The 25,998-nt window shown below is 37.9% G+C and overlaps 2 protein-coding genes across 12 annotated transcripts in view; one reads left to right on the top strand and one right to left on the bottom strand.

Annotated features, from left to right (window-relative positions):
* Nucleotides 1-3,794, top strand: part of LRBA (LPS responsive beige-like anchor protein) — a 430,053-nt gene extending 426,259 nt beyond the window's left edge. For 9 of the 10 annotated variants that reach the window (XM_089525694.1, XM_089525696.1, XM_089525700.1 and 6 more), the window contains 2 exons: nt 767-918; nt 2,326-3,794. In XM_089525694.1, coding sequence (XP_089381820.1) covers nt 767-918; nt 2,326-2,416 — 243 coding nt within the window. In that variant the 3' untranslated portion in view covers nt 2,417-3,794. The remainder of the gene's footprint in view (nt 1-766; nt 919-2,325) is intronic. The other variant, XM_089525704.1, reaches the window with a different exon arrangement.
* A 1,241-nt stretch (nt 3,795-5,035) lies between these two features.
* Nucleotides 5,036-25,998, bottom strand: part of DCLK2 (doublecortin like kinase 2) — a 96,156-nt gene continuing 75,193 nt past the window's right edge. For both annotated transcript variants that reach the window (XM_089525707.1, XM_089525706.1), the window contains 8 exons: nt 23,794-23,913; nt 22,128-22,274; nt 19,362-19,495; nt 18,699-18,776; nt 15,680-15,776; nt 14,736-14,816; nt 12,236-12,352; nt 5,036-6,319 (listed from right to left, as the gene is read on the bottom strand). In XM_089525707.1, coding sequence (XP_089381833.1) covers nt 6,104-6,319; nt 12,236-12,352; nt 14,736-14,816; nt 15,680-15,776; nt 18,699-18,776; nt 19,362-19,495; nt 22,128-22,274; nt 23,794-23,913 — 990 coding nt within the window. In that variant the 3' untranslated portion in view covers nt 5,036-6,103. The remainder of the gene's footprint in view (nt 6,320-12,235; nt 12,353-14,735; nt 14,817-15,679; nt 15,777-18,698; nt 18,777-19,361; nt 19,496-22,127; nt 22,275-23,793; nt 23,914-25,998) is intronic.

The raw sequence follows: 25,998 nt of genomic DNA on the forward strand, positions 1-25,998 counted from the left end.
ATTCTATAGATAATATATGGATTTTTACATTCAAAGAAAGAAAAGCATGTGAAGGTCGAAGTCTTTTGTGGATGGCATGCATTTTTTTGGTGGGTTTTCGGGCTATGTGGCCATGTTCTAGAAGAGTTTATTCCTGACATTTTTCTAGCAGCTGTGGCTGCTTCAGAAATTCTCTGAAGATGCCAGCTACAGATGCTGACAAAACATCAACTGAAACTGTGCTTTTATATTGTGTCTAAGTGAGCTGAATGGCTTTTCAAAACATCCTTGTGCATAGAGATTAGGAAGCAGAATCTTATTTTCATCACACTACTGGACTGAGCCCAGCAGGACTTTATTGTCATTGTCTTTTTCAGCAAATTGTGACGGTGGTAAAAGTTGGCTAAAATAGCAAAAGCTGTTAAATGGGGCTCGAGTATAGGCAGTATTTGCTTTACGCTGGGGAGTCCAGAACAGAGCCCCGCATAAAGCAAGGGCGCACTGTAATTATCATCTACTAGCTTGCCAAATACTTCCTTGCAGCCCAAAAGTCATGAGTCGCCTAGTGAATTTGTACACTCCAAAGCAATTCATAGAATTTTATGGTTGCAACTTTTTTTTTTGTATTTACCCATCCTTCTTTTTTCTTTCTTTCTGTGTGTGTTTGTAGCTCTTTGTCTGACCAGTCTCTTTATCAAAATAATCCAGTCTTGTTAAAAGGTAATTACAGGAACAGAGAATTGTGTGTAGAAGATGTTCTATTTAACAGAGAACATTCAATTTCTAGGCAATTCAGCTGAGCCGGGATGGACAGTACCTGCTTACAGGAGGAGACAATGGGGTTGTCATGGTGTGGCAAGTTTGCGACCTCAAGCAGCTTTTTGCCTATCCTGGTTGTGATGCTGGCATCCGATCCATGGCTCTTTCACATGACCAAAGGTGAGTCTCAGCTGTAGACTGATTTGCTCCATACTAGCTGGCTATTCATCTGAGGCCCTAACGGGAAGTGAGGTTGAAAGGACGGGGTCTTTTCTGTGGCAACGTCCTAGTTATGGAATACCTTCCTTAAGGAGGTCAGGTTGAGCCCTCCATTGCTTAGCTGTAGGTGAGCAATGAAGGTTCTCTTGTTTAATGCTGGCTTTTGGTGACTTTTCTATAGTCTTACTTTGCATTCTACATGTTTTAAAGATTATCTGTGCTTTTCTTAGTTTGGTTGTTTTGTTTTTAGATTGCTTTTTGTGTATCATGAGTGGGGAAGAGGTTTTCACCAGAAAGGCTGAGATAAGTTGAGATCCTATTAAATTCCAGCAGAGTGACATGCCCCACCAGCAGTGCTACATTAGATTGCATGGCATGCATCTTCAGCCAGAGATAGGTCACTCTAGAAAGATTCACCTATTACTTTCACATCTGATTCTTTAAAAGACCTTGGAACCAAGGCACCATGGAGAAAGGTTGCTTGGGAAATCACCTGGTAAAAATGCACAAGTGAATTCCACCACTTCCCTAGCACTTTTTTTCCTGAAAACCCTTAAAAGCCTAGAAGAAACAGGCTGCTTCAGTAAGAGCTGGCCTATAGCTGGAAGTATGTGCCATGTAGCTGCCTTGTCTGGCTGCAGCAGGTGGCCAGGGCTACCCATGGCTGTTTGCCACTACTTGTGCGGTTACTAATCATGCTGCTTACACAAGGAGGTGTATCCAAGACAAACAACCATTTCTTTCTGGATAGGTTGATATTCTACATCAGCTAGACAGGGCACAACACTCTAACATCACAGTTCCATGTCCTCTCTCCACTTCAACAGCTTTCAAGCCCCATGAACAGTTGCTGTTGATACTCCTTGTCATTGGGAGGGGATGGAAAGGGGAGATAATTTTGACAATGAGGATGTGGCTGCTCTGGTTTCTGGGGGAAGGGGAAGGAAAGGAGGGTGTGCTCATGAATAGAAATCAGATTAAATGCACTTTGCACACCATCCAAAACCCTCCCTCCCAGGCAGCTTTCACATCCTGGGAGGGGGAGGGAGGCAAAGACCTATATAATAGCTCCCTAACCCCATCCAAAAACAGACATACACACATGTAAACCACACATAGGTGCACATATGTCACTAGCTGGATTTCAGCCCTACAGTGTTTTCTCCTACCCATCAGATACAATATTTTTAAGGAAAATTGTTGAGAATGTTACAGCAGGATCTAGACATTACAGAATACAACTATACTCTAGAGGATCTAGACATTTTAACTTAATGATAATAAAGTATTATGTGGTTAAATGCCACTTCACATAAAAGGAGAGCAATCTTTTCTCTGAATTATCCATCTTCTTTTCCCCTTTCACAGGTGTATAATGACAGGCATGGCATCTGGGAGCATAGTGCTTTTCTACAATGACTTCAACAGGTGGCATCATGAATACCAAACCAGATACTGATGCTGGCACTAATCCAACCAGCACATGCAGCTGCTCTCAGATGAAGACTTGAAGCACAAGTCTATCTTATAACTTCTTATAAATAGTTAATATAACATCTGAATGTAACTTAAAATTGCTGGGAGATGCTATTTTTTAAAGTTAATTGCTATTTTTATAGACCTTGCTTGACTTTTGGGGGAGGGGGTGAAAGAAGTAGAAAATGGCAGCTAGGGTTCTGTAGCTTAAGAAAAAAATCTATATTTTTAGTCATAGTTTGTCTATTTTGATCCAAGTATGGGGGAGAAACCTAAATAAGATGGCTAAAATTCTTGTACTAGCTATTATTATGAAAAATGTTTCTCATGTAAATCTTTATAATCTTAAAGAATATTTCATTTTAACAATGGAAGTTGCTTATAATGCTGGAAGTTGCTTATTATACTGGAATCTCAGACTGGGCTCACCCAAACCACATTTTGTCTTGTACTTTTGCAATGATTGTACTACTTCAAGCACTGAATTTTCTGGAAATCAAGACTATTTAAATTATGACAAATGTAATTTTGTTTCCATCAGTGTAATGATCAAGCATGCTTTTAAGTCTAGAAAATTAGATTTTGAATTTGTTTGTTTGCTGTTCTGTTGTGCAGCGGATGAAGAGGAAAACAACAACAAGGTTGATTTATCAAGTGTGAATCTTTATTTTCCTCCTCTCCCCATTCCCATGCATACCCAAATGTTCATTGTTCCTCAAAACCAAATGTTGTGTTGTGGATTTGCAGTGCATCTTTCCATAATCAGATCATGTGTAGATTTTAACACTTCATTCATTGGCCTACAAAGCCTTAGGCTGAAACCAGAAAATAACTGCAACTTTGCCTACAAAAATTACAGAGGCAAAACCTTTGTTTCCATTCTAGAAACAGCTTATGAAAGCTATGTAGCACAAGCCATACCTAGTACTATCTTCTAAAAACAAGGCATGTTTGCATCATTCCTTGCCCAATCATGTTGACAATAAAAAATAAACTCTCTTCCAGTTCTTAGGGAAGTAAATAGAAATTTATACTCTGGAACAATGTTATTTTGGTGTTGCATAAATTCTACTTTTTCTACAAGATTGCTGTGCAGAATTCTGTGAAAATAATTGTGAAAGGAACTGTACTGTTTTGTAGGCCTGTATTGCATAAATAACTACTTTGTATGGTGTACTTTATTAAGATTTGAAACTTACATTCCATATCTATTGGTATATAATTTTCTTCAGCTGCTTTCTTGAAGCAGGTCCCATTTCCCCACTGCCCCCTCCTCCAGCTACTCTCTTGAAGTAAAGATCTGAAAGGGGAAAACTCAGTTTGAAATAAGAAATTAAATAAAAAAGATATTTGTAATTTAATGCATGGATTCCTGTCTTGCTAATAGAGGGCAAAGTGAATGTCACTTTCTCTACCCAACTAAAAACATTGCCTTGGGAATTATTTAAACGTTATTGTCTAATTGGGAATTCTCTTTTTAAAGGGTTAGTCCTGCACCTCCTTACTGACACATGTTTTAGATTTTTAAATGTAATTTCTATTGAATTTATTTATACCCCACCCTTCTTTCAGTACAGGATCCATTTTACTTTTAGTTCTCTGGAAAATACCATCACTTGTGTGACAAACTTCCACTTAATACTTATTGGTACACTTGTAACCCACATCCAACAGCACAGTATCCCATTTCCAGGCTATCAATAGTCCAAGTATATGGGCATGGATAATTAACTTGTAGTGCAGCAGTTGATCAAGAATGTATCATAAAATGTTAAAATAGTGCCTTATATATTTGAAGAAGGAATACTGAAAACATATGAGAGCCACTGTGATATCTACATGTAGTTATTATATGGGACAAGTCCTTTATTAACTGTCTTGCAGCATGTGTGAACAAAATTCATGCCCTCATGTGAGAGCACACAGAATTGCATGGCTGAGGCAATTAAGAACAACAAAAATATGTATAACAAGTTATCATGGGTTTTTCTTGGCCAGATTGTTCAAAGAGGGTTTGCCATGGCCTTCCACTGATGCTAAAAGAGTATGACCTACCCAAGGTCACCCAGTGGGTTTCCATGGTTGAGTGAGGATTTCAGCCATGGTCTCTCGGAGTCCTAGTCTAATACCCAAATCACTACACCATGCTGGCTCTCTTTTGGTGCAGTATTGCCAAAAATAATATTTATTTACTGCATTCACTATGACTCGAACATGATAGGCCTCAGATAATCTTGAGTGGAGAATGAATTGTCATCTTTGTGTACTAGTTTTTCCCTCCTGCTTGCAAGATCAAAATTGCTCATAGTTTGAGACTGGACACATAAGAATTACAGCACAGCCCTCAGAAGGTTTACTTAGAAGTATATTGTGTTGTGTTCAATAAGACTTCCTCTCATGTAAATGTGTATTGAATGGTAGCCACCACAGCTCATTGGGCTTTGTGTCCCACCTATGGGCAAATGTGAGTTATAAGTAAAGTATGATAAAATTCATCTTATCAGATTTAGTCCCAGATTGTCCATTCTTAAAAGAAATTCAGCCATTCTGAACCTACAGTCAACAGCTTCCCAAATTCTCAAAAAATTACCATTTGCTCTTTTCAAGAAGAATGTTTATTGCAGATCTTATAGTTCTAATGTAAAATAAAGACTAATCGAAAATGATTGAGAATTGTTAAAAAGGAACAAAAGGAAACAAGCAGATTACATACAATACTGAAACAAGCATAAAGTAAGATACAATCCCATCTATCCTTGATTGCACATTTTAGCATAACATTTCCTCAAATATTTCAATTTTATTTTGTAGTTATAAAAAAGAGTGGTCTAATTTAAAAAAAAAAAAAAGATGGAAAAGCATTCAGTGTTGGTGACCAGAAGTTCATTGCTTTAGTTTAGCTTGCTCTAAATATACTGCTCCATTTTAGGAAATGCAACATGCGGCAAGCTCTTTATTCCAAGACAAGTTGTTGTTTGTAACCATTAATATCTGGGGATGGGGTCTGGAACCAGTACAGTATGTGCAGAACAACAATGGCTGAAAGGGCTCTAAGTCTTCGTAACAAAAAGGAGAAACGAGTAAAAAATGATTTCCCCTCTGATTATGTTACTTTTGTATTCAATTCCATGTGTTCAGGTTCATTTTAGATAAATTAATTTCAAATCAGAAGTTTTAATATCAAGCCCCCCCAAATACCTTCACACATGTAATCTCACTCATACAACTTGCCTTTCAATATTGTACAGATTGTCCACTGAGACCAGGTTTGGCTATTTAGAGTAATTTCCAGAACAGAACTTTAAAATTGCATAAAGTAATACTCAGAGCTTCCCAATTTATTTCTCTGGAACTTTCTGTGAACGCCAGAGATTACTGGGTAAAGCCTTTTGCAAATGTTTCTTCCTATGCGAAGAGTGCAGTATATCAAGATATGATTACCACTAGAATAGATGACTCCATTCAAATCCCAATGTTGTTTTTATTTTATTTAACACTAAAAATTTCTAAAAGATAAGAACTTCCAAATGTAATCTCCGGACCACTAAAAACTACTGTATATACCAACTTCATCCTTTTCAAACAGAATGTGAACAAACTACAGTAGTGAATACAACAGAACAGTAGTAGTAATTTTCTGACCTAGCAGTGTATTTCCATGGAACTTGTCTTAAATGAGTCCTGCACTACCATCATGACATGCTGAGACAGGGTGTGTAGAGAGTTTGAGTGGCTCAGAAGCAGCAGGAAACAATGTTTTGAGACCAACCGTAGGAGGTTCATGAGCTGCAGCATTTGTCATGGTGGTTTGGTTCACAGCAGCTTGACCAGAGAGTTGACAGCGCTTGTTGCAGAAGATTTGTCTTTCTTTATCTAGAGCTGTGCACTACAATAGAAAATGTGAAAAGAGTCACATAACACCTCCTCCCCTTCTTATATATGTCAGCAAACACGCCATTGGAAGCATGCAGTAGTCTGAAGAAAAGGAGAAGTAACATCAGAGGTCTTTTTTTCAAATATGTGAGCACTGTGGATGCTTTTGGAGACTGGCTTTTGACATGCATAGCACCCAGAGCATTAGTAAATAACATGAACTGCATGAGCAATGTGCTGTTGTAAAGCCAGTGAGAAATGCATTGCTTCAAACAAAAAATATTGTAACTTCTGATTTGCAAGTCTGGTGAGGAAAATAACATATGTGTGACTTCAAAACAAAAGCAAAAAAAGCAAAAAGAAATGCATTCCTTAAGCACTCAGATTCCATTCTAGCTATAATGGTACATATCAGCTGCAGAAGATACATGAAACTACGTAGTGCCACAGGACTGAAATTAAGACTGTAATGCAGAGGGAACTGTGAATCCAGAGTGACATACATACTTCTTTTGTAAGATCAGAACATCTTGAACAAACAAAAAAATCCCCAAAACTTTAACATGCTACTGTTAGGAAAAGAAGAGAAATATTTTGCAAAAAGTAGTGCATTTTATGTTATGTGCATGTTTTTGTGATGCAAAGTTTTCTTTCACTCATGTGAACAGGTCAATGCATCCGTTAGATAAAGGCTCTGAGACAGATACTGAAGTAGTAGAAAATGTGCGACTGATATGACAAACCGCTACTGACAATTGTTTGAAGAGTTTTTCAGATTAGACTGTATAAGTATTTGTAGATTATTACATGTTCTTGCATAGGCAGCACTGTCCTTCATTACTGCACCCCAAATCATTACAGTAACAAGCAGCCTGTTCTCTATTTGTAGTGTATGAATTTAGTCCAAGAGTTAACATTTTCCTATGTCTCAAAAGATAATTCATTGCTCCAGCACAATAACTGCATTCAAGGAGAAGCATTAAAACCTTGGAGGAGCTTTTACCCCCTTGGTGTGTTTTAGGAGCATAATGGTTTGAAGCCAACAGTCTGCTCAAATTTAAAATTTGTGTAAACCAGTTGCTGCTTCCTTCCAGTGCCAAGAGGACTTCTGTAAAACATTTAAAGCTTCAGCATCAACTATATCCATTTTAAGGGCTAAGGGGTGTTCTATGATTTTAAACTGAACTGTTTTAATAGCTTTTAAAATTTCAATAGCTTGTTCATTTCACTATATTCTTTTGACTGTAGGGTTGAACAATTTTAATACTGTGAATAGTTTAATTCTATTTTAATTGTTAGTTTTGTGTGTTTTTAGCTGAATTGTTTCTTTTTTTAAAAACTGTAAGCCACCTTGAGTCTCAATTTTGGGAGGAAGACAGAATACAAGCTCCAGAACCATGCTCAAAATGGGGTATTGGACACCAACTGATAGGGTGGGATCCAGGGAGGCCTTTTTGAACAAAGACCTTATAACTACCTCCTTTAGGCCAGTTGATAACATATACCTTGATTGTATCTCATTCAGATGACTGAAGCAGCCCCTACTTGGGGCTGCCTTTGGAAACTGAAACATCAGTAGGTTCAAAATGCTAGGGCCAGTTTGCTGACTGAGGATAGATAAACAGAACATATAATTCCCCTGTTGAAATAGGTTCACTGGATACCAGTCAAATTTCTAGGCAAAACTCAAAGTGCTGATTGTGTCCTTTAATGCCATACATAGCATGTGTCCAGACTATCTGAAAGACTATCTCCCTGTATAAGTCTTATGACTATCAGGAGAAAGCTTTCTCACCACCATCACAGGTATCTTTGGTAAGGACATGGAAGAGAGCCTGTTCAGTGGCTATGTCCCAGATGTGGAACTGCCTCCCACAGGAGAGTCAGTCGACCCTCTGCTCTCCTTCCTCCAGCAGAGAAAGATCTTTCTAGGCATGCCTTTGGTTCTTAAATCATATGGCAGAATCAATGTGATATGCTGTGCTTTTAGCTTTTATTTTTAAAATTATTTTTAAATGTGCGTTAAATAATTATTCTTTATTTTATATATATATATATAAAATAAGATTTTAGCTGGACTTTGTTTTCAGTTGTTGGAAGCGGCTTTGGGTCCCTCGTTGGGAGAAAGATGGGGTAGTAAATATATACATAAATATAGTCAAGAAAAATGTTCATTTCCTGAATGCCTAAAAGTGTCTCCAAAATAATGTAATCACAAATAATGAAATGAAATGTGTGACCCAACACTGGCAGCTTTAAGAGAGTGACCACGGAATTGCACATTCATGAGAAAATCTCAATAGCGGTAATAGAACCTGGGGATCTTGAACATAGCTTGAAAAAACTTACTTTTTGAGCTATAACTCCTCAAATCTCCTCAACCTCTTTAAAAGTTAAAGTTATCCCTTCTTGGCCTTTTGGCTACGCTCAAATGTAGTTATAAAGGTATTTTTTGGAAAGTCTGATTACTTATCAGTAGAAGGACAGTCCCATAAGCAATGCCCTGAAAGTATCATCTCTTGCCTTTCTGCATAGAGGTCACAGGCCCATTGCTCCAAATTTAATTGTTGAAAGAATCTGCAACCAAGTACACAGGACACAAAACATCATGCATGGCTGAAATGGTACCAATGGTATTAACATATAAATGCAATGAAAATCTTGCCATGTTGCATAAAACCTGGCATACGTCCCCACCTCAGACTGCTATCAAGGCTACTTCTCCTTATCTTTCACACTCAGAAAGAAGATTTTAATGTGGCAAAAAGCACTGTAATTAGTACATACCATTGCCTTGGACCTACTCAGAAGAAAGCAATGCAGGCATTGGGAGAGGAAGCAAAAGAAGAAAGCAAGGGACAGACACTAGACTTACTTGAAGCAGAACCAATAGCATTGCAACATTTATAAACTTAAAAAAACTCATTCTGAAATTAAAAAGCAACACTAAAACTATTTTTGTGCAATGGTCCAATGCATTTAAAGAAAAAAAAAAACCACAAGGAAAAGAGCAAACCATTTTTAAGATGCAATTTCATTCTGCTACCACACGAGGGCCATGTCTGCCTTAGCACAAAATTTCAATGAATAGTATTTTGTAATACAAAGCTCAAAATGAATTAAGCCATTAAGCTGAATGGGGTTTGCAAAGAGGAAATGGATGATCACTTTAAAAATAAAAAAGTAAACTTTATTATAGTGCAAAGATGCTCTAAACGTAAATGTTACTTGCACAAATGTCCTGAAAAATATCATAGGACTATGCAACAAGGCACAGGATTAAAAAAATAAAAACAGATATACAGGTAGGGAAGACTTCTTCCTGACATATTCCTTGCTCACTCTTATGCCCTGTTTTATTAGGTCTTATATAAACATCAAGAAAAAGCCATTCACAACTGTAATGATGCAATAGTACATAATGGTGCTGGGGCATATTCACATGGCACAGTTATACCTGTTTAATACCAGCTTTAACTGCTACAAGAGACCTAGAATCATTAGGTGTACTCCCTTATGCTGCAGCATTAGAGCTCTCTGGAAGCAAATTCTAAATATCCCACGAAGTTAAAAAACCCAGGCTTCCATAAGATGGAACCATGGTATTTAAAGTTGTATTAAAGGGCTGTAATTTACTAGTGTGAATACACCAGTGGGGTATTATCCCCACAATACAATTGCAATGCTGGGTGTAACCAGTGAGAGACTGTGGGAAACTCTATTCATTAACAAGAGTTCAAAACAGTGCATGTTACATAATTTATTTATCTCTATGCAGATTGATGGGAAGATAAACATGTGTTCCTCAGCCAGGAGCCCTAATCTCTAATTCTTTTTTGAAACTGCTCTAGAAAATCAACAGAGAAAATGCATCCTATTTGTATTTTCCCTACAATATGAAAGCTACCTGGGGGCTTGTCTGCATGGGTGATATATCCAAAATTCCCTTCGGTTCATTGAGTCCTGTTTACATGATGCTGGGCCAAAACCCTGAATCAGGTCTGGACTGTCTTCATGTCTCCTCCATCTAATTCAGGGTTTCCTCCCCATAAGCTGCATTAACTCATCTTTTGCTGTATGTTTTCAGCTGTCTTTGCACCAATGACAGTGGCTGCCTTTTCACTTGCAGTCCCTGTGAGCTGCCCAGTGCTGCCACTGCAGGCACAAGTCACTCTAAGGTCAGAATGAGGCACCCAGCATTGATGGCATAACTTGATGCCTTGTTTTGACCTCAGCAGTGGTGCCAGGTGACAAATGGGAAATGTGTGGGAAGGCAGCCACCCATTGTTCACTGAGAGAGCCAAAAACCTACAGAAAAAGAGAGCAGGTAAGGGGCAAATTGGGCAGAAACTAGGGCCAGAATATTCTGGCAAGTATAGATTTGCAGAATGAGACATTTAGGGCTGAAACAAACATCCCTAAAGGGGTGGCACCACACCACCTCTTTGAGCCCCGGATCGGGGGCGCCGGGCACGGAAACCACAAGTTGCAGCTCCGATCTGGCATTTTTCTGGTGCAAAAAGAAGTGGCAAAATGCTGCTCCTTTTTTGCACCATGGCTCTTCTCTGCTCCTCCAGTGTGTGGTATCTAATTGCTGCGCTGCAGGAGTATTCCCACGCTGCCCACTGTCTGGTGGGGCAGGTGGCATGACTCCAGGTCGGAGGCAGAGTCTGGGCATGTGGTCGCCACCCCCAAGCTGACTCTTACTGCTGGTCTCCTTTCCCCCTTAGTTTAGAAATAGAAGCACACAGGTAAGTCCTGAGCATCTCTAAAATTTGACTCCTCTCTCTCTGTCAGGATGATCCTGCTTTGTTAGTTTCTTGGCTTCCATTTAATTAAAGCAGCAAATTACTATAGCCAAAACCACGCAAATTATTTTAGTTATCAATCAACTTGTCCTGTACATGTTTACTCAGACATTCCTGTAAGTTCAATAACTCAGCCCCTAGGAGTGAAGGCTTAATCAGCAGGAAAAGAGATGAAGAGAAAAATGGGCATTAACAAGTGTATATGAAATGTGCCTCATTGGCTAGAAGCAAAACCATCAGGCCAGAGAATTAGAAAACTCCACACCAGTAAGAAGCTAGAAGCTGCATTGTATTAAAGACTGGACGCAAGCTTAAAGGACGTGCAAACTTGTGAGCAGCTAGGAGTTAGAATTTAAAATCACTCTATTTAATAACGTATTTTATACCAGGCTTCTGCATCAGGTTTATCCATAGACTCAAAAATATAAAGTACTGAGCTCTGAGGTCTTTCAGACTGTCAAGTCAAACTGTCAAATGAAATTCAAGCAAAAACGTCAGCCTAAAAGTTTCCTTCCTTCTATTCATATATTGCATCCTTTAAATAAAATACTTTAGAGCTGTTGCACATTAATTTACATACATATACATAAGCAGAAATAAAAGAAAAACATAATAATTCTGTCCACAACATCTCCCTCTTCCTCTGCAACCTAAATGACTGGTTGTCTTGTTGACATGGCAATGCCTATTGGTGCTGTGTATTAGTGATGCAGTACAAACAAAAGCTGACAGCTAACATATGGAGCATCTTTAAGAACGTTGTTGCCAAAAGGCCTTACCAAATGAAATATTAAAAATCCTTGTAGCGTAGATATATCAGTAAAATATGCAACTGGCTCAATAAACACAGTTCATTTTATCATGACACAAAGCTCTAGGTGAAATTACACAATTTATAAACCAAAAATCTTCAGAACAGACATTATTTTGGCAATTCTTTTTAAAGTATTGTTCTTAAAAATGCATCTACTTTGTGAGGAGAAAAGAGACACAACTGTAAATGTGCATTGCTATTTTTCAGTGGTGGAATTTTACAATTGCATCTCTAAGGGAAACAAAAGCTGGGAAATGTCTGATAGTACATTAGTAAAATAATTAATGGAAATGATGCACTTGCTTACCATGATGACAGAAACCCCTGCAGTTGGGTTATTCTGTTTGGGTAGTGTGTTGTTAAAGTGCTGCTTTAATTTACCTGTTACTTCAGCTTGCATATTATTTTCCTGGGAGGCATCATCCTTTGCAACAAAGAAAAAATGTAAAGTTAGTCTTGACACAAAGTCTTTCACAAAATTAATTGCACATCACATGTATCAGGGAAGTAGGATATTAAGCATTTTTAAACCTTGCTGGTTTAAATGGGAGAATTATGCACATTTTAGTCATATTGATGTCAGTGCAATACAAGCTTAACTCCACCATAATCATATCTCAAGACTGTATCCAAACTTATGCAAGTACAGTGGGCCCTTCTGATCTGTGGGTGTTCCACTGCACTCCCCCACTTGAGGAGAGGGGGAAAAAACATAGAATCATAGAATCATAGTTGTAAGAGACCACAAGGGCCATCCAGTCCAACCCCCTGCCATGCAGGAAATCACAATCAAAGCATCCCTGACAGATGGCCATCCAGCCTCTGTTTGAAGACCTCTAAGGAAGGAGACTCCACTACACTTCGAGGGAGTTTGTTCCACTGTCGAACAGCCCTTACTGTCAGGAAGTTCCTCCTAATGTTGAGGTGGAATCTCTTTTCCTGCAGTTTGCATCCATTGTTCCGGGTCCTAGTCTCTGGAGCGGCAGAAAACAAGCTTGTTCCCTCCTCAATATGACATCCCTTCAAATATTTAAACAGGGCTATCATATCACCTCTTAACCTTCTCTTCTCCAGGCTAAACATCCCCAGCTCCCTAAGTCGTTCCTCATAGGGCATGGTTTCCAGACCTTTCACCATTTTAGTCGCTATCCTTTGGACACGCTCCAGTTTCTCAAAGTCCTTTTTTAATTGTGGTGCCCAGAACTGGACACAATATTTCAGGTGGGTCCTGACCAGAGCAGAATAGAGTGGCACTATTACTTCCCTGGATCTAGACACTATACTTTTATTGATGCAGCCTAAAATCGCATTGGCCTTGTTAGCTGCCACATCACACTGTTGACTCATGTTCAACTTATGGTCTACTTCGACTCCTAGATCCCTTTCACACGTAGTTTCATTCAGCCAGGTGTCCCCCATCCTATATCTGTGCTTTTCATTTTTCCGCCCTAAGTGCAGTACCATCCATGATTGTGCCCAATATTAAATGGCAGCGACATGAATATGAACATGCTGAAGCATGCACAGTCACATCACTATCATTTAATATGGCCCATGACAATCTGTGGTTGCTCAAAATAATGGATCCAGAGCCTGCAGTTCTGGAGGGTCTGCTGTATTTTGGAAGGAATCATGAGGTTGAACCTGAAATACTTTGATAACACAGAGTTCATTACAAATCTCCTTTCCAGCACCATTGATTGCTCTGGTGAAATGCAACCATACAAAAATAAAAATAAAGATGAACATCAGCATATACCTGAAGCGCAATGAATTTGTTTCTGAGATAACACATTTCTCATCACTGAATTATTAATACTAAAATATCATGCCTCAAATAATTTTCAAAATAACCCCAATTCAAATAGGGTGGTCCATCAACAAAAACAGGCTTCAGAATGCACAAAGCCACCAAACAGAACTAGCAGACCATCCACTTTGATAAATGTTTGTGTGAGGCCTGAAATCAGGCACTTTTCTCCTTCTTCTCATCCAACAAGGCAGAGGCAGTCAGTCTATCTCTGTAGATCACCTAATCAGCACCAGATACACCTCCTTTTAGTTGAAAATGCATATGTGTGTACACGCACATGCAGATGTAGGCCAAGATCCTGCATTAAACACATACCCACAATGTCATGGCTATGATTCGTCTCCTGATCTGATCACCAAACCTCACTTTACAATCCAGCCAGCTGCACCGAGGGATGGCAGTCTGTGGTGCTGGAGAGTTGGGCTCTGAGCAGCAATCAATGATGCACTGAGCAGAAACAGGGTCACCTACAGGGTTTTGTCAGAACTGCTTGGAACACGTCTAATCGATATCACTCTTGGCAGCTAGACATGTACCCCAATTGCAGCACCAGAGAACTCTGTCCCTTTCTGCAGCAGGCTGGGTTTTAAGGGAGGAGTTCAGGAACTTTTAGTGGCTGTGGCAATGATACCATGATTGTAAATGAGAATAGGAAACAGTTACAACATTGTAAGTATGATGTTAAAACTGACTAACAGAATGCCAGCCATAAGATTCTGTCAGTCTCAATACTGATCATAATTCAAAGATTTAAAGAAGAGTCATGAATCACTCATGCCTCTTTTCTAGTCAGCAAATACAACTCTTTGAACTGTTATGTGTCATCTTGTCTACCAATTTATCTAAAAACATCACACAACATGCAGGTGACCCAAGAGGGACAACATGAAATTAGGACTTATTTTTAAAGTCTAATTGCCTTTCAGAAGATTAGTATTTAACACAGAGTCAGCTTCTTTGTTTAAATGTACATGTATATAATTATTTTACTCACCGATACCCAGGGGTGGTTTAGAATCTGAGCTGCAGTATATCGTGCTTCCACATTTACTTGTAACATCAGACTAATTAACTCCTGAAAAACAAAACAAAACAAAAGAGATGGGGAAAAAAGGCTCCACAATTTATAAAAATGAGAGCTTGCCTTCACAGAAATTTTTCACCCTAGTCACCCCTTTCTAGATTCCTCTCACCAACATACTAAGTTTATCATTAAATATGTACCCTCAGTTAAGATTTTAAGAGCATCACTCCAAGACAGAACAGAGAAAGCACATACCTATTGGAAGTAGCTTTCAAATTCACAGAAACATTCTTACCTCTCACTACTTCCATACTTGCCACCTATTTCCCTTTAAGATCTCTACCTGGGATGAGCAACCTTTGGGCCTTTGCTGACATACCCAGCTGGAACAGATTTGGCTACTGAGCTAAGGCAGACTCACAAGTATAAGCTAGTCTGCCTCTCCCACTAAGTGCAATGGTTGGTAGCAATGCACTCATTTTAGCACCTGCTAAAAGCTATTCTTTGTCCAGGTAAAGTACCGTTTAATATACTTTATCTGTTTTCTTCTTCTTGCTCGCTTACATGCTTGATTATGATTGTGTAATTTTTGCATATCTACTGTATCGTGTATTATTATAATTGTACTTCTGAAAACCATCTTTGTACCTCAGGGTGAAGGGCAGTTTAAAAAATGCTTAATAAATAATAGTTTACCTATCATCCTCTTTGGTCACCTTACTTCATCAGGCAATTGTTTTGTATTCTATAGTTATAATCTATTGTATGATCTAGGTATACATATTTAAAACAAAATGTATGACTCCATAAAATACTAGGAAAGTGCATGAAGCTTGTGATAGGTGAGTCAATTTGGCTTTGTGAGCAATGTTTTATTATCTTCAAGCCTAGTAATCATCAACATATTCCAGTACCTTAGCAGAATCAGTGATGTTATCCCAGTATGGAGAAGGAAATTCTAGCTTTCCAACCAGGATCTGATCAAAAAGATCTTCTTGGACATTGTTCTCACTAGAGCAAGCAAGAAAAGAAAAAGTTCAGCATATAGAATCATAGAGCTGGAAGAGATCACAAGGACCATCTAGTCAAATCTCCTGCCATTCAAGAAAATACAGCAAAAGCACCCTTGAAAGATAGCCACCCAACCTTTGTTTAAAGATTTCTAAAGAAAGACAGTCCACCACCCTCTGAGGCAGTCTTCTCAACTGTTGAACAAATAAGTTCTTCCTAATATTTAGGTGGAATCTCTTTTGTCATTTGAATCCATTGGTTCATGTTCTAGTCTCTGGAGCAGCACTCTCACTCAATCTTCTACATGCCATCCCTTCAGATATTTAACGATGGCTATCATGTCACATCTCAGCCTTTTTTTCTCCAAGTGAAGTATACCCCAGCTTCCTAACCCATTCCTCATAGGACTTGGTTTCTAGATCATTTTAGATGCCCTATTGAACATGCTAATAACCTTCTTGAACTGTGATGTCCAGAACTGAATACAGTAATCCAGGGGAGATTTAAACAAAGCATAAATGAGTGGCACAACTTGCTTTGATATGGACACTGATGCAACATAGAATTGTATTGGTTTTTTTTGTTGGCTGCCCACCTCAACCTATTGACTCTTGTTTAGCTTGTGATTTACTAAGACCAGTAGATTCTTTACCCTTGTACTGCTTTCAACCCGAGTGTCACCTATTGTATGTTTTGTGCAATATATCCTATATTATTTCCAAGGTCACTATGTTAACTTACAAAATTAGTGATAATTAGATGCTCATCACTATGCATTAGTTTCCAGTCTTCTAGAACTTTGGACATAGTTAATTTTAGCCACAAATGTAATAAAGTTATGTTACAGAAGTCCAAGTATCTAGCTACTTTTCATCAAAGAAAGATATACAAACATCCCTGTGCATAATATTGCCACTACTGACCATAGTAATATAAACAATTCTAAAGTAACACTATGATTCTAAACTATGAAAAGGGTTTGTTTTTTGTTTTTTTGTTTTTGGATTGCATCTCAGAGTACCACAGCTACCATGGTCAAAGTATTTAAAAACAAACAAACCGAAACTTTAAAAGGTTCCATTCTAAAGCTGTGAACTATGCTTCATGCACAGTAACAACCACCAGTCTATTACAATAGGTAGCTATACCAAATACCAAATAGAAGAGAAATACAACATTCTATGTTACATATAGTTCAAGCTGATTATGTGGAAAATATGTCTTTCTTTACATTTCAAAACAGTAGCAGTTTTAAATTTGTGGAACAATTTCTCCAGGATAGAAATTTTGGAACAACAGAAACCCCTTTCAGTTTTCTTTAAGTCTTTTAAAGTCTTTAAGTCCTTAAGACCTACTGACTATTGTTTAGCTTGTGGTTTACCAAGGCCACTAGAATCATAGAATCATAGAGTTGGAAGAGACCGCAAGGGCCATCTAGTCCAACCCCCTGCCATGCAGGAACTTTCAGTCAAAGCTTCCCTGACAGATGGCCATCCACCCTCTGCTTAAAGACCTCCAAGGAGGGAGACTCCACTATGCTCTGAGGGATTGTTTACACTAGATTCTTTACTCTTGTACTTCAGCTGCCATTTCATGGATGCTTATGCTTTGAGGAATAGATTTTACTATTCAAACTGATGCAGTCTTCATGCCCTATGCAAGAAGCTGTTCTAGCTAACTCAGAATAATTTACAGTGCTTGGTTGACTACAGCTGAGAGAAAGACAGAGAGACTACAGACCATTTCAGACATTCACTTGAAGAAGTCTAAAAAAATTGTACTTCTGTAACCCTAAATATGGTGAATGACTAAACAAGCATAAGCCAGTAAGACAATCAAAAGGATTAGTGATGCTGGACATTTAAAGATGCATCAGAGGTGAATTTTCTATGATGTACTTGTGGTTTGCAGTTCCAAACGTGCCAGTACACACTGTAACACTAGGGGGAAACCTCAGCACGCTTAATGTAACAAACAAATGAGAGTCAAGGACAAGAGGACGTGGAAGCAGAAATCAGTTTCTTGCTTGGAAAAGCTTGTCTGCTTAACCTTGAAAATACTGTTTATCTCCCCATATCTTCCCATATTTAATTCTTTCTGAATATATCAATGGCAGATAGGTTAAAAGCATCAGAACTATCTGAACTGAGGAGGAAGGAATGAAAGAGATAGAAAGCCTGCAGAAATAGGGAAAAGAAAGCACACACAGTGTGAAACATATACACTTAGTAAAACAGACAGACAGACAGACAGATAATTTAAACACTGGGATTAGTACGGTTCATAGAGAAACAGCTAATCTTTGCTTACAAGTGATGTAAATCTTTGCTAATTTTCTTCTCAATGAGTTTTTTTGTCATGTGCCTTCAAATTGTTTATGAATTATGGCAAACCTATCATGGGGTTTTCTTGGCAAGGATAGTTCAGAGGGGGTTTGCCTTTGCTTTCCTCCAAGGCTGAGAGAGAGTGACTTTATCAAGGTCACCAGTGTGTTTCCATGTCTGAGAAGAGATTTAAACTCTGGTTTCCAGAGTCATAGTACAATGTTCAAACCACTACACCATGCCGGCTCGCTCTCAATTAGTAGTTTAAACAATTTTCTTCTTGCAGTGAGAAAGTATTTAAAAATTGTACAGTTCAGGATTTATTCTGTGTAAAATAGGGATGTTTATTTTGTGCAGAAAACAGCATTTTCTGTGCAGAAAAATACACTTTTGTGCAGAAATATTAATTTCCTGTGCAAAATAACCACATTAAATTTTTGCATAGAGTAAGTCCTGGAGTAGAGAGATTCTCATCATTCCAGGATTCTTTTCATCAGGGTTTCTTAACATCAAGAAACATTTTTAGACCATTTTCAAAATACTTTAAAATATTTTTCTATGCCTATTGCTTACTGTTGTTTTATTATTATTTACTTGCCTACGAAATGGTGGAAATCCACATAACAATATGTACGTAATGACTCCAGCAGCCCAAATGTCCACCTTTAAGCCATAGCTGTTAAAAAAGAAAAAGGACAGGAAATTTCATAGTTAACACACACACTGCAAGATGTATCATGGAAAGGTTTCAGATCTATGTGCTTTCAACCATTTGTGCCCTTGAGATCTACAATTGTAGCATCTCAGTAGTGCCAGGATTTTCTGACAAAGCTTGGTACCGCTTGCCATCTACACAGAATAAATTAAATACCACACTGAGATATAGCCCATACTTCTGTACCAAATGTTATTATATGGAATAAAGCAAACATCTGTTGACTGCACCTCTATTTCTCAAAGTCACAATTTATGATAACCATGTCAATAAAACATTTTAGACTGTTTCTGACATAAAGCTAAAGTATAACTTGGTCTTCCATGAATAAGCTCTGAGGTTACACATTTGCTTTTACCTCCCATTCCCCTTACAAGTCCTGCACGATTAGTACCTTGAGAATTTTCATTCAACTATAGGTTCATCTTACAGCAAACTGCAGCACACCACAGCTTACCAGGAAGCCTATAGCTTGTGTGAGCCTTGGAGAGCAGAGCCTTGGAATGCACCAAACAAAGAAATCTTATTTTAATAATGAATCCTCACCCTGTCTCTGCAATGATTTCAGGAGCCACATAAGTTGGTGTACCACAAACTGTATAGAGAGGCCCTTCAACCACAGTGGCTAAACCAAAGTCTCCTAACTTCAAGGACTTTGTCCCATCTGGATACTCACAGACCTGAGAGAAAAGAAATGAATCACACTTCAAACCAAGCATAGATGTTATTTGAATTGCTTCTGCCCCAGAACAGAGAATGGGAGTAAAGTAGTGAAATTGACTGGACTCCCTGACAGGAGTAAGTAAAACCTCACCAAGCTCTATGTATCCATTTCAGACAAGCTTTTATTTTTATAGTACCATCAATCTGTACAATGGTCTACAAAATACAAGGTGAAAGGTTGTGCTTTCTTCTTGGTGCTACCACTCTCTCTAGTTCAATCCATAAGGCTAGTTCTTTCTTCCACCTATAAAAAAACTAGTTTAATACCTTTACATTTAAGTAGAAGAGATTTCTCATTTTTAAAAAATGGTTGCTTTTTTTTTAATTCATGCATGTCCGACTTATCTCTTTATCATTGTCTGTGTTATCTGGGGTTTTTGTTTTTTACTTGATTTCTCCAACTGCTTATTAATAGAAAGACAAATTTAAACTGTCACAAACAAACAAACCATGTAAATATATTCTGATAGTTCACTGCCACAACAGAAAACTTCACAGTCCTTGACCTAACACTGCAACTGCTATTCTTTATCCTACATACATGCATGTAGCAATGAAGAACTGGTAAAACTGAAAGCCTATCAGCCACATGGTTGATCTCACCTCTAGCAACTAGATTTATTTTCAAGATAAGGAATAATTTACAATGAGAACCCTTATGACATCTCAGCATGCAGGTCTGTGCTAGTCATGGCATCTGTCAAATAATCTCTTTAGGCTTTCTAAGCGAAAAGTGCATCTGTGCCTATTTATATCTGATTTGATTACTAATGAGAGCTTAAAGTGTCAGATTAGCCCGAGAGCTTCACCTCACTTAAGTTCCTGATGTCACTGTTATTATTTTAACGTATGCAGACCCCATCTGATGGCTCCTCTGTTACTTGGACAGTGAATTCACTCTTGACTTTTATTCCAAAATTTAAAGGAGCTGCCCAAGGCACTGGACTTGAATTGTGGGATCAGGTTCAGCACCCTACAGTTGGGCACAACTTGACAACCTTGTCAAAAAGGAAACCTTTACCTTTACCTTTCAGCACTCTGGATAGCTCCTTTAAAGACAGAACTTAACTCTGGTGTAGATTCTCCAGCACACACAGTATGCAAGATTATGTTAGCAGGATCAAGAACAGGTGGTAGTTTGTCATTATTGCCGAGTATACAGTTACTTCTTGCTTGCTCAAGGTCCCATCTTGTGAAATAAATTAAGCATAAACAGTGCAATTTTCACACTGAGCTTCGAGGTTTAGTGCTGGAGGTGTTATTTCCTGATCTGGAAACATATGTAGAATAGTTTGCAAAATAAGAAATCCAGCATTTCAGGTACACATAGTTGCTGGACCTCTGAACTCTGATGTAAAGATTCTCTGTACACTTTTGGGCATCAGAGGGCAGTGTTCCCTCCTCCTCAGCTGATCCATTAGGAAAAGCCTGGTGGGAAGGAGGAGATATATCCAGTATATTGTTTTTCTCTAAAAGCTCTTCTTTCACTCCCAATTGAAAAACCAAGCTGGAGGGGAGAGAAGCCTTCCCTTTCTCTGCCTTTGTTGCTATAGTGCAGAAACAGACAGTGACAGTGTCATGTGTCAATTGGTGCCTGCCTCCTCACCTAGTGTCCAGTCCAACTATCTCTATATACCTTGCACAAGCCTCCAGTTCATTGGTTGCTGCTGTGTTGTGTCAATGTTTATATTTTATATTTTATCAATATAAATATATTTTAGTGGGTGTTTTTCATTTGACATACTTGATGTTTTATTATGAGAGATGCTTTGGGAATTTCACTTGAAAAGCATGGCACAGCTTTTTAAAACAAATTCATAAAAACAACTAGAATTTTCTGAACTACTTAGAAATATTTATTAAGTTTCATTTGTTCTTTAAAAGAACATTTTCCCCATTAGAAATCTTCATTGCTAAAAGAAACCCTGCTTACCCAAGATACAATCTGCAATCAAAATGTAAATAATAATAAGATTTGGAAAGGTTAAAAGAGACAAATCACATGATGAAAAGCTATTAATATTTCACGTAATCAATCATTTAATTCACGTTTCTCTACACCTGATTGCTTCTTAAAACACGCATAAATGCATGCATTTACATTAATGTGGCTGAGAAGTGGGGACATAAACCTCCAACTATTTCATCTCTGTATGTGGGGATGACTAATTACAATAGTTCTCTTCTTTTTGCAGGAGAAAACAAACATTCCTCCACAGCATTCTCTTCATATTTTAATCTCCTGAAGAGTTGTGGAGGTGCTAGTCTGCTTTAAAAGCAAACAATTAATATATGGGGTTTTGTGCACAATCTCATTTTCCACACAGGAGAAAAAGGGTTCTTTCTACACAGAAAAAAACAATTTTGTTCCAAAAATCCCATGTGTTCCCTATATGGAATAATCTCTCTGTAACAATTTCAGGACATGAAAGAAAATTGTACAAGGTTCTTGCTGGCCTATTATTCTTTCCAGTGTGGTTTTTGGGAAGATTGCTTTTTGACCTGGGAATGAATAACAGCAAATATTATTTCCGTCTTTGCATGGGAGATGGGAGGAGGAGAGGGACCAAGTAAAAACAAGCAGCATACCAGGAGGTTCTCTGGCTTGATATCTCTATGGACAATACTGAGACCATGGAGATATTTCAGTGCACTAGCTAGATTGTAGACCATTGCACTTCCATCACGCTCTGTGTATTTTGTTGAAGAAGTGATAGCATCAAAAAGGTCTCCTCCCTGAAAAGGGGGAAGAGGAAAACAATGTGAAAACCAAACAAACCCCAGCTATTTCTGAATACTGATGGAAAATCAGAACAAAAAACTAGAGATATTACACTTTTTAAGATAAATGGAATTTTAAAGCCATTTTTATAAACTAGTTACTTAAAATGTTTAGTGAAATCACTTTCATATAAAATTAATAACTTGTTTGAACTTGACCATAGTTATATAAATGTTTCTGTCACAAAATGCAAATAAAAATCACAATGGATACAGAACAATACAATATAAAGTCACAAGTCTCATGGAACGTTCACACTTAGTTAGAATGAGTTACATTGAGCAAGACAGAACCTCTGATTAAGTCTTTATAGGAAGCTTTGTTAACTATGAACCGCAAAAGCTGGAATCCCCTTTAAACCTGTGCTAATGATCTAAAATGATTTTGCAACATTTTGTAATGAAAACCGTGCATTTTGCAATACCCTCAAAACTGAAAAACAGACACCTAACTCAGTGTTCCCAGCTGGGATCCCCAAATTCAACATTGTCCAATTTGCTTAAGCCTTGTGTCAAAGTTTTGCAGTTGTTTAAGAAAGCTTTCATTGGGATACATAACCAAGCTTTTAAAGGGACAGCTTCCATGTCTAATTTTAATGGAATTTAGAATAACCCAATAAGGCTTTGCCATACTAGGCTGCATTTTTCTGTTTCATTGAAAAAAGTGAAAAATCCCTCTGGCCATCAATTAGAAAATAAAAAAGACTAATAACAATAACAATAATTTTGGGGGGTGTCAAAATATGCAAATGACTCAGAAATACCAGCAGACATATTCATGTAATATATAGAAATTATTATGTCATTAGCATATAATATTTGTTTTGTTCATTACATTTGTACTTTATCTTGCTTTTGCAGAAATGGGATTGGAAATAGCTATGACTACAGACTGATCACTTATAATCTTAAGGCTAAGATTTTAAAATATGAAATGAAGACATAAGAAAAAGTCAGGGCCTTAATTTGGTTTAAAAGCTCCTTCTGTTGAATATCACAATAAACCTAGAAGCATCTAAGAACTGGATGAAAGACCTCTTTCAAACAGCAGGGGCTACTTCTGTTTTTCCTACATAAATATATGATTTTCTTAATACAGAATTATTATACATTATTGTAGGATCAAACTAAATTAAATTTTTGGTTAGGTTTTTTTTAGCCCTGCAGCAGATTTTTACCTTTGGAAATCCAACATAACTCACTATGGAAATACAATACAAATACAATACATACAAACAGCCCTGTATGCCAGATTTTAGAATGCTCTATATTTTCTAACACAATGAGAAGAAATTTACTTGTGGTGCATATGCACCCTAGCCATGATTCAGTGACCAGAAATTTCAAAAGTGGTTTGGGATTTCTTTGGAAAGGGAAGTACAATGGAGGCATGTACATAGTTTTCTGCACATCAATATTGTGCAGAAGACCCTGAAACTGTGATTTTATATTCAGTAACAGTAAATCTTCTCACCTTGACCAGTTCCATCACCAGATAGAGCTCAGTTGCAGTATCCATTTCCTCTATAAGCATGATAATGTTGGGATGTTTCACTCTACGCAATATCGAGACTTCGTTTTCAATCAAGTGCTCCTGTATATTGTTGGAAAAAAACAGGAAGGGGTGGGGAATCCAGAACAGATCCTTCTTTAACAATGTAGTTGAAAATACAATGTTGATGTTCACAAATCGCCTTTATACAGCACAGCTTCCCAACTAATCTTCCTTGTAGCATTTATACTATGACTGACAAGAATTTTTTGATGAAACAACAAAGGTAGAAGCTCAGTGGTCTCAAATATCCTTCACAAAACAAAAGATTCTCAGCTAAAATTGAAGACCGACATTCTATAAGATAAATGTTTGATGTTTATAATTACAAGAAACCAACCAGATGTAAATACAACCAGATGTATTCCAAGGCAGTGCCCATTTCATTTTAAAAACTGTAACAGCTGCAACAAACATTTTTGAAGATACACACACACACACATATATATTTTAAAAAAACCTTAACAGAAGTTTGATCATCAACACAATCTAACATCATGCATTTCATGCATTTGTGAGGAAAATTTCAGGAAATACAGGTGAGCATTCTATGAATGATAAACATCAGCAGTGTCTGAAAAATTCAATGCTGCCTGCCTATATAATAAGAATAAATTGATCAAATGGCTGGGAAGTTGGTTTGCACCCAGATCTGAGTAGTTCATTAATTTTACCCCTAACAATTTAATTACTAAAAACCCACATGCTAAGCGTGCATCTCCTCCTGTGAACATGTGGCACATCAGACATTGCTTTAAACAAATCGCACCTTTGAAACCCAATATGTGAGAGCATCAATAGTCTTTCTGGAACAAACATATGTCTGCTCCAAACAAACGTATGCTGGAGAAAAGAAAAACAAAAAACAAAATATGAATGGGTTTTAACAACATGGCTGAAACTTAGCTAAAGAAAAAGGTTATAAAACTGAGAAAATAAAAACTAAAAAACCCAAAGAGCACTACAGTTGGGATGCGGTATGGAGTGAAAGTCTCTCATGCCGCTACGTAACAGTGCTATCAGTTGAAAGAACAAGCAATTATGTTAGACACTGTAAGTAAAAAACAAGCTGCTTGAAGTAATGCCTACTGTAATAATCTTTTGTTTAGGAGGGAAATCTCCTTTGAGACCAGGAAATGTAAATACTTCATTTACAAAGCATTAAATATAAAGCTCTGTGTAGTATGGAATGCATGTGTCACCAAGAACTTAGTTTCAGCCATAATGCCAACATAACTATCAACAACAATAAGAAATCACAACACTGATTTGACCTTTAAGGAACTCTAGACAGGTCCCACATTAAAGAGTTCCAATTAATGCAATCAGATGGCTGATATAGATAGAAAGCAGCCAGAATCCAATAGGCTCTGTTATGTTCCATCACTCTAAATAGGAGACTAATTGTTTATATAAACCAGGGACCTGGAACATAGCAGTATGGAGAAATAGAGTTGTCAGTGGGGATATGACTGACTTTTTGACAAAATTTCACATAATAGCCCTCCAAGAAACATGACACACCACAGCAGATGAGCAGGCAAATCTACCAGGCTTTAAATCCTGGTCCAGAGCAGCAAAAAAAGATAAAAACAATGGGAGGGCCTCTGGGGCTTAAGTAATAATAATAATAAGAAGAAGAAGTTTTATTTATAGACCGCTATTCCACAATGATCATAGCGGTGTACAGTAAAAATTGCAATACAACATTAGCCCCTACCCACTCCCTCACTCCCTCCAGGCTGGATGATGACAGTTGGCCGTGGAGGGAGGGCTCTGTCACTTCAGGGCAGTCCCGATGGTGTTGGACCTGCCCCCTCACTCTCTCCAGGCTGGTATACTTGTGAATGAGTCACTGGGTTGGCAGAGTGAAGAGATAGCCCTGGAACCAGCCCTGCATTACATATTAGTGGTAAAACTCCAGTTTAAGTCCACATATATATGGCCGAATGTCTACCTGTCCCTAATTACTTTGCCTTTTTTTACTAGTAATATGTGGGCTGGGCTAGATAATTTAATTTTAGAATTAAACTTAAAACATCCCAGGGCCATAAAAATTTTATTGGGGGATTTCAGTGCCAGAGTGGGGCCTTCTTTTTAGGAGTTTGTACAAAAGAGGGTCATTCC

This window comes from Sceloporus occidentalis, unplaced genomic scaffold (assembly GCF_023333645.1).
Source record: "Sceloporus occidentalis isolate IW3139 unplaced genomic scaffold, rSceOcc1.0.p SCAF_5, whole genome shotgun sequence".
NCBI lineage: Eukaryota > Metazoa > Chordata > Lepidosauria > Squamata > Phrynosomatidae > Sceloporus > Sceloporus occidentalis.